At 35.5% G+C, this 9379-nt stretch overlaps 1 protein-coding gene across 9 annotated transcripts in view; it reads right to left on the reverse strand.

Annotated features, from left to right (window-relative positions):
• Nucleotides 1-8698, reverse strand: part of Nhe1 (Na[+]/H[+] hydrogen exchanger 1) — a 32962-nt gene extending 24264 nt beyond the window's left edge. For all 9 annotated transcript variants that reach the window (XR_013874077.1, XR_013874074.1, XR_013874076.1 and 6 more), the window contains exons 1-9: nt 8540-8698; nt 7092-7132; nt 5840-5883; nt 4828-4943; nt 4329-4435; nt 2951-3011; nt 2541-2623; nt 1501-1581; nt 730-846 (exon numbers count right to left, since the gene is read on the reverse strand). Coding sequence is in view for 3 of the 9 variants with exons in the window: in XM_080146273.1 (XP_080002399.1) it covers nt 730-846; nt 1501-1581; nt 2541-2623; nt 2951-3011; nt 4329-4435; nt 4828-4943; nt 5840-5883; nt 7092-7132; nt 8540-8610 (721 nt within the window). In the remaining 6 variants the exon portion in view is untranslated. The remainder of the gene's footprint in view (nt 1-729; nt 847-1500; nt 1582-2540; nt 2624-2950; nt 3012-4328; nt 4436-4827; nt 4944-5839; nt 5884-7091; nt 7133-8539) is intronic.
• Between the last annotated feature and the right edge of the window lie 681 nt (nt 8699-9379).

Consider the following 9379-nt stretch of genomic DNA (forward strand, 5'->3'; position numbering starts at 1 on the left):
TTCTAACATGCCTAAATTAACGAAAAAAAGCTATCTGTTGTCTCGGACGGACGGACAGACCGACCCTAATTGTAGAAAACCTTCGTTTTAAAAAAATTATCGCTTTTAATGTAGTGCACTGTAGATTTAGAACTTAAAATTTGGATCTACTGCAGTTCACGGTAAAATATTGCTGGTAACGAATATTGCCAAAAATCTATGAATTTTAAAGGCTGCTAGCTGCCAAACGGCTGAACGTACAGATCATACCCGCACACTATTTTAAGCGGTATAAGAAGGCCTACAAATAATCTGGAATAGCCCAAGATCCAATAATGCACAGGGAAAGCTTCACTGAAGAAAAAACGCGTAAAATAGGCCTTTTTCGCGCATTTCTCTGCACTGCGAGATAATTATGCAATATTGATTTATGGCTATTCCAGATTATTTGTTGACCTTCTTATGCCCATTAAAACAGTGTGCGGGCATGATCTGTACGTTCAGCCGTTTGGCAGCTAGCAGTTTTTAAAATTAATAGATTTTTGGCAATATTCGTTACCAGCACTATTTTACCGTGAACTGCAGTAGATCCTAAAATTTTCCCTAAGAGTGCCTTTTTAAGCAGTCAAACCCACCCCTTTGTATAACACAATAATTTGAAAATAAATGTGGGGGGGATATCATAGATGTACAGAGGATATCAGAGATCCAAAAGCAATAACCTTGGGTACTAATATAAACTTTGGTTACCTTGAAAGATGGCCAGAGTAGCCACTGGATCTACTGCGGATATCAAAGATCCAAAAGCGAAGCTTTCCACAAAGTTCAATCTGTACACAATGTCGGCCAGCCCCAACAGATAAACACCTGAAAAGAATCCTATTATAAAACTTTGGGTACGGTATAAAACTTTGGGTACCAGTATAAATTTTGGGTAAAACTATAAAATGTTGGGTAAATACCCATCTACAGGTAAATACCCGCTGGATTAGAACCGGTTCTCAGTTATACTATCCGCGGAACGCTGTCTAATACAAAGCGATAAATAAATATTTAAAACTCAGGGCTCTAAAGAAAAGAGACAAATGCTGATAAATTGATGTATTTCCCCAAATGATGATAAATAAAAATACTCCTTTTGTAGATTAAAATTAGTGGTTAAAACTTTTGAACACTCAACTTAATGAAACAACCAATTAAAAAACCAAAAGTTGTAAGGCCAATGATTAAGAAAACAAGGAATGTACTTATAACAGATATTAAAATCAGAAAATATAGCGTTACAGACCGAAACACATACAGACAGACATACGGACAGAAGGATAGACAGAAGGACAGACAGACAGATGGAGAAAAAAAAAGACAGACAAAAAGATAGACAGACGAAATACTAAATTACTTACCTCCTTCAATGAGAAGTGCACGCATAACAGATATCAAAATCAAACAAGCATATAATTGCTGATAGACAGACAGAAGGACAGACATACAGACAGACGAACAGAAAACTAAATGAGTTACCTCCTCCAACGATGAGAGCACTTATAACAGTGCCAAGAATAGCAAATACCATAATTGAACCAATGTTGGCAAAAAAATTTCCTGAATAAAATGTAAACAAAGATCAGCTGATCGTAAATTACCTATGAATTAATAATTAAACAAAAATAATTTTATTACACTTAGAACATTGATATATAACCTGCATGGAGGACGCAGGGATCTTAAGGGAAAAGACAATGGACGATAATTTTATATGCTATACATCCCTAATGGTGAAAAACAAAATTACACTTTTTAAGTTGGTTGAAAAACTTCGACACTTCTGATTTAGAACAAATCAATCAAAATTCAATAAATGTCATCAAGGCTTTAAATCAGTGTTTCGGAGCCGGAGCCTGGAGCCGCAACATTTTTGGTGGAGCCGGATCCGGAGCCATATTTTTCGTTAAAAACGGCTCCGGCTACGGATTAGCTAAAAATGATTTTTTAAAGTAATATTATAATTTGGCAACGGTCTATTTCCATATAATAAACTGAAAAACTATTGTTATTAACAAATACACACATCCTTCTACTTTTGTATAGCTTTAATCAAATAAAAGCAAAATATTTTATATTATTTATTTTATTTTATCAAATTTAATAATGAAAAAAAATTTATATATTAATTTTAAGGTAGGAGACTGAGCCGCATCAAAATTAAACGGCTCCGACACCCAGCTTTAAATAATGTGGTTATAAAACTTTTGGTACTAATGAAATTATCAGTCCAATGTCCTGTCATGATAGAACAGCATACACCATTATGTCAGACAACCAACACTTTAATTGCACGACCTTTGTATGTCTAAATCAATGGCATTCCTTCTACTCTTAATATCAATGTTGCACATCTGACATAGCAGCAGAGGGTACAACTTTAGTTATTACGCGGTGTTGGGCCGAGATTTGAACCCTTTACCTCGTCCTCAACAACAAAGAACAGCTGCGCTACAAATAGGGTTAAGCTGAATATCCGGCCAAACCGGATATCCGGCCCAACCCTAGCTACAAGTTACCTTTATGAAGATTATATCCAGATTCAAATATGATTGGAGGTAGCAGTATTAAAAAGAAAGCAGTCGGTGAAAATGATTCCATTCTATAGAACATCACAGAATATTATTTCCTGTTCTATGGCTTTAAAATCGATAAAAATCTGGTGGATTAGAACCAGTTCTCAGCCATACTGAAAAATTATGCCTAGCATCGTATTGTATCTAGTTTTCTATGAATATAAAACTGTACAATCGCATTGTGTTAAAAACAGGTTTCCGCAGATTTAATATGAACACAATTAGTTTAAATCTCATTAATGTACATTATTATATATTCGTAGAAAACTAAGTATAATACAATGCTATAAATAATTTTTCAGTGCGCCTGAGAACCGGTTATAAAGCAAAACTGGAAATAATATTCCATGTTCCTTTTTGATTCTTCTTCGGGTAGAATTTTCATGAAGAGTCCAATCATTGCCCCAAGGAATACTAAACAAGTTAGCTTATATTAAGTTAAGTTAGGCAATTAGGCAATTGTCCAAGATCAGTGGAATGTTGGATCTGTGGTTAATAATAAATTTGATTTGATTTGATTTGGGTTAAAGCCCCCCGAAGTGGCTATAAATAGCGGAAAATCTATTATGAAAATACAAGGAAACGCCCCTTAAAAGGACTCTCCACAGAAAAATTAACTTTAGATTTTTGAAAATCTAACCTGAAATTATTATTCTCTGTTCAATTTTAGGCATTTTTTGTTTTTGTGGCATCGCGATCGAAGCCCTTTGAAATTTTTTACCTCCTTTAAGTGAATCCTCCCGCCATTTAATTTGTGCTGCTTTAGTGATTTTTAGCTTCTATTTTTGCCGCCGTTGCCGCATTCATCGCCCTTCTCCGCCGCTACTCCGCTGTACGTCGCTTTTTAATACATGCTCCCCTCTCCCTTGTTCAGAAATTAAATGGAGGCTGGGGGTGTTGTGTTTAGCTACGTACGCAATGTATAGCGGAGTAGCGGCGGAGAAGGACGATGAATGCGGCAACTGCGGCAAAAGATGGTTATATTTGGCGGAGGCGAACACAAAATGGAGGCGGCAGGATTGTCCAGTCAAGGAAGAGGATAAATCGTAGAGCGGCCGGTTGCAATGGAGCAAATGTTCTTAAGCGGCGAACACATATTGAGTGGAGGAAAGTGTAGTATATATTGTTATAGCGGCAGTACAAATAGGCGGCGGACAAAATTTTCAAAGGGCTTCGATCGCGATGCCACAAAAACAAAAAATGCCTAAAATTGAACAGAGAATAATAGTTTCAGGTTAGATTTTCAAAAATCCAAAGTTGATTTTTCTGTGGAGAGTCCTTTTAAGAGGTGATGTCACAAAAGGGACTATACCCAACAAATTACGTTAGGTAGGTAATGAGTACCAAACTGTGAATAAGTTAGATAGTTATCAGTGCCTTCCCTCAAAGAGCCTTGAACAATATGACCCTTAAAATGGTCTGAATATCAGTTATAAAATATTTACCTACAGCCAAAGATTCGGATATAAAACGGAAGTTGAATTTAAGGAGGGCTATACAGTATACATACACACACAAACTCACACACATACAACCCCCCCCCCCCCCCCCACACACACATTATTTAGTTTTACCTATAACTAAAGATTAAGGTATAAAATGGAAGTTGAATGTAAGGAGGGCTACACACACACACACACACACACTCACTCACAAACACACACACACACACACACACAAACACACACATACAACCCCCCACCCACACACACACACACACACATTATTTACCTATAGCCAAAGATTCAGGTATAAAATGGAAGTTGAATGTGAGAAGGGCATGAACCAGAAATATGACAAGGATCATCACCAACAACAGAAAGAATATTGCCAGAGAACTGAAAATAAAAAGGGGGTCAAAGACAACGCCCTGTGGAACTCCATAAAAACAACATAAACTTGATTATAAAACTTTGGGTACCAATGAAGTTTACAGTTCAATGTCCCCTCTCTCGTATTATAAACAGCTTTCCGCGGATTTAAAAATAAAAATTTATAAATTAAAACCCGATTTGTTAGCCCCGAGATGCTGAAGGCACAGACTTATGATGCTGGTCTTAATTTTATGATCTTTATTTCAATATTTGTGAAAAATTTTCTATAATTCGATGCTATGCATGATTTGTATTTAGATCCTTGTGCGCGGACATTGTGCGTATAGTATGAATGAAAACCTGTTCTAAGCCAGCGGATATTAATCGGTTTTGGAGCCATACTGGATAAATCATACCTGTTGTGTTCTTTTTCTGCTGCTCCTTTCTCTGGTAGAACTATCTGAGCTATGGTTTCTTTGGTGGTGTTTTCTGGTTTAGGACTAGATGTAGGCAGGGGGGACACACTCACATTCTGGCCACACAAGTTTTATCAATCCGCTGGATTAGAACCGGTTCTCAGTCATACTTTCCGTTAATGTCTGCGGAAAGCTGTCTATAATAAGACGCTATAAATAAATATATAAAACTTAGGAATCAAAAGGGATAAGACAATGGACGTTATATAAATGTATATCCCCCATGATAATGGTCAAAATTAACCCTTAAATAGATTAAAATTAGTGAATGAAACTTTTAGACACACAACTTAATAAACCAACCATTCAAAATTCAATAAAAGTCCCCAAAGGCCATAAAAACCAGATTCACCCAGAAAATATGAAGAAAGTAGTAAAGTGTTGATGTTAATCTAATTTAGAAAACTCAAATATGAGAAAAAGTTCTAAGAAAAACACATTAGTGGACGACCAATTGATATTATTACATCCCTAATGATGATAAACAAGATCATCCCTTAACTTCTATATATTAAAATCAATGGTTGAATGGAATACTTCTAGTTTTCAACTGACCAATCAAAATCTAATAAAAGTCCCAAGGCCAAAGCCAAAACGTGGATAAAAAACTTTGGGTACAGGTGCAATTTACTGTCTAGTGTCCCCTCCCTCCATAAAATATTGGATAATTAATAAATTCCTGTTGAGTGTTATTATCCAAGTCAATAGAAGTACCCAAGGTTTTTTTTAGCCAAAACGTGATAAAAAACTTTGGGTAACAGTGCAATTTACTGTATCCCCTACCTCCATAATACATTGGATAATTGATAAAATCCGTTTGATTGTTATCATCTAAGTCAATAAAAGTACCCAAGGTACCCAAAGCGTGGTTCAAAAACTTTGGGTACCAGTGCAATTTACTGTCCAATGTCCCCTCCCTCCATAAAATAAATATTGGGTAATTGATAAATTCCTGTTGAGGGTTATTTTCTAACTCAGTAATTTTGTTAGCTTCTTCTAAATAATTCACATGATTTTCCATCCTCTTACAATCCACTGCACTGGATTAAAACCGGTTCTCAGTCATGCTATCCGTTGATAATGTCCGCGGACAGCTGTTTATAATACTATGCTATAAATATATAAAATTCAGGGATCTAAAGGGATAAGGCAATGGCCGATAATTTGATGTACATCCGCAATTATGATGCACAAAATTACCCCTTATGTAGATTACATTTTATTAGTTCTTGAAGCGTTTGGACACTAAACTAAATTAACCAACCAATCAAAATTCAAAAGAGTTCCCAAGGTTGTGTTAAGACAAGTTATACCATAATGTTATTATTTGTCCCCCAAGTTTTAAAATAACATTTTCTTATTTGTCAGCTTAACAACTTTCGGCTTTTAAACGAATATTGATTGGTTGGTTCATTAAGTGGGATGTCCAGAGTTTCAACCTTTAATTGTAATCAACAGATTGTAATTTTGTGTATCATCATTGGGGATGTACATCAATTAATCGGCTATTGTCTTATCCCTTTAGATCCCTGGTCTGAACCACACTACTTCATACTAAAGACATCTATATTATAATAAAAAAAATAACAATTTTAATCCAAGTTAACCCAGATTCATTATATGTTTGGCTTAGAAAAAAATACCAAAAAAATCATCACTTTTAATGTAGTGCACTGTAGAACTTAAAATTTTCCATAAGAGTGCCTTTTTAAGCAGTCAAACCCACCCCTTTTTATAACAAAAATTTTGAAAATACTTAAGGTTAGGTTATATTGGTAAACCCCGTGAAGAAACCCGCGAGCGTGGCTCAACACGTAGCGCATCCACTCGTCGTCGGGAAGGTTCGAATCTCAGTCCCACACCGCGTCATAACTAAAGACATTAAAAATGGTTCCTACTGCTACTATGTCAGATGCGAAACATAAATAGTTGGAGTAGAGGGAATGCCTTGGCCCAAAACAGGCGCAACTCATTACCATGCACAGTTAGGACTTCTCAGACAAAGGTCGTGCAATCAAAGGGTTGATGTTGACACCCTAAGCGATTAAGCGCGTCACACTGCAATTTAAACGCAGAGTATATTCAAAGGTGACGAGTGCCCGAAGCGTCACCACGCCCCTAGAGTCAATAGTCAAAACCCCGTGAAGAGGTTAGGGCACCTTAGGTATAGTCCCCGCAGGAAAAATAAAAATCATGTAATTTTCCTGAAATTTTGTTTGTCTCATTCTTATTCTCTACTTCTCCACTGAAATAAGGGGGGGGGGAAGTTCTGACACTTTTGCGTAAATTCATCATATAAGAATGATTTTATCCCTAATAACCTATCCTCTCAGTCCAAAGACAAAGCCTATAATCACCGTTTACGCAAAAGTGTCAGAACTTCCCCCCCCCATGATACATTATGCCCCACTAGAGGCCTTTACGTAAATCGGTAAGTCGAACCGTTACATTCAATTAAATAATAAAAAAAAAATCTTTGAGAGTATTTTTTTCCTCGGGCGAATTCTCCCCCAAAATAATAAACCTTGTCTAGACCTATAAGAAACTTCCAATTACAACAGAACCATATCGATCCAGCGGCTAACGAGATCCTTTGCTACAGACAGATCTCCTGTTAAAAATTAGGATGATATATATGCATTTTTAGTAGCGAAGCTACTCTACAGTTCACTTTGTCTGTCCGTCAGTCAGTCAGTCCGTAACGCTATAGGAGAAACGTGATTATCTTGGCTCCTTTTCAAGATAGACAGCTGAATTTGTTAAGGATTGAATAAATTTACATTCTACATGTTACAACCAAGTTTCACCAAGATTTTTCCATTAATTGGGGTGCTAGATGGATTTCTAGATTACCTAGGTATTTAAGATAGATGACCGATATTTTCATGAATTGGAAAAGTTAACATTCTCCATGTTTCCATCAAGTTTCATTGTGATTACTTATTGGTTGGGGTGCTAGATCAATTCCTAGATTTTCATGTTTCCCTTCAAAAGAACAATAGGTTTCGTGATTTATTTTATCAAGTTTAATGCTTTTTTTTAGGACATTGCTTTGAAGTTTATTTTTTTCGGATGCCCATTCAAATATTATTGGCTTCACTGCTTGAGGATCCTTGTTAAAAGCGAAACTTTTCTAAAATTAGGGTAGGTCAGTCCGTAACGGATAGCTTTTTCGTTAATTTAGGCAAGTTAGAATTATCCTATCGATATCAAACTTTGCATGATGATTTCTGCAATAGTTGGGTACGATTTAGAAATCGAAGCAACTCTATAATCGTTACCAGAATGTCCGTACGTCCATTTTAAACATATTGATTTTTAACTTTCTTTTTCAACAATTTTTTATGTGATATAATCATCCGATTGATCTAACTATTAAAGTACTTATTCATATTACAATAAGGTACAATATTACAAGCGAATCATCTCTATAATCAAGTCTTAAAATTTCAGTATGTTCTTAAACAGTAGGTATTCTGTATTTAAGAAGTTTTGCAACAAATATACGTTCAATTTTGCCAAACTTTAATATTTTTATTTTGTATACCTATCCAGTTCTGACACTCTATAAGGGTTAATGTTCGTCTGCCATACCGTTTTAGAGCTTCGCTTTTATGGATGTTGTCATCCTTCTTTAAAATTAAATAATTACCTTAAATCTGGAGGCTCCCCACAACTTATAAAAGTGAAGAACAGAAAAATTGTTAACACAAAAAGTTTCATTTTATATCAGTTTTTCAGTTGGTAGACATTAGTTCTGAAATTAAGGGAATGGTTCATTAAACGAGTGTGAGAGAGAGAGAAGGGGAGAGAAAGAAAAAGAGAGAGAGAAACAGAGAGATAGAAATATGGATGGCAATCCGTCAAATTTTTGGACCGGATTCGGATTCTTACAAGAATTCGTCCAAAAAAAGGCGGATTCCGGATTCTTATTTTTGGCGGATTCCGAGTTTTAGCAATATTTAAAAGGCTTTTTTTTAATTAAAAAAATTAATGTTCTTGGTGTTCTCTATAATTCACTTCCGAGAATCGAACCAGATTTTAATAGATATTATATATAATGATGATAATCTTTGCCTTCAAAAAGGCAGAGTTGAAAGAAAAAACCCAAGACGCTAATTTTAACCTACAAATTATGAATCCGCTATTAAAAAACGGATTCCGGATTTGGATTCCAAAATTGGCTAAAAACTGGGCGGATTCCGGATTTGGATTGCCAACTCGAGATAGAAAAAGAGTGTGTGAGAGAAAGAGAGAGATAGAAAAAGAAAAAAGAGAAATGGAAAAAAAAAATGTGCGAGAGAGAAAAAGGAAGTGAAAAAAAGCGATAGAAAAAATAGAGAGAAAAAGATATATAAAATAATGAGTGTGTGAGAGAGAGAGTAAGAAAGAGAAAGAAAAAAAAGATTATTTGAGAGAGGGAGAGAAAAAGAGAGAGAAAAGAGACACAGAAAAAGAGTGAGAGAGAAAGATAGAAAAAGAAAGATAGAAC

Source organism: Acartia tonsa, chromosome 13 (assembly GCF_053477335.1).
Source record: "Acartia tonsa isolate MP-2025a chromosome 13, ASM5347733v1, whole genome shotgun sequence".
Lineage (NCBI taxonomy): Eukaryota > Metazoa > Arthropoda > Copepoda > Calanoida > Acartiidae > Acartia > Acartia tonsa.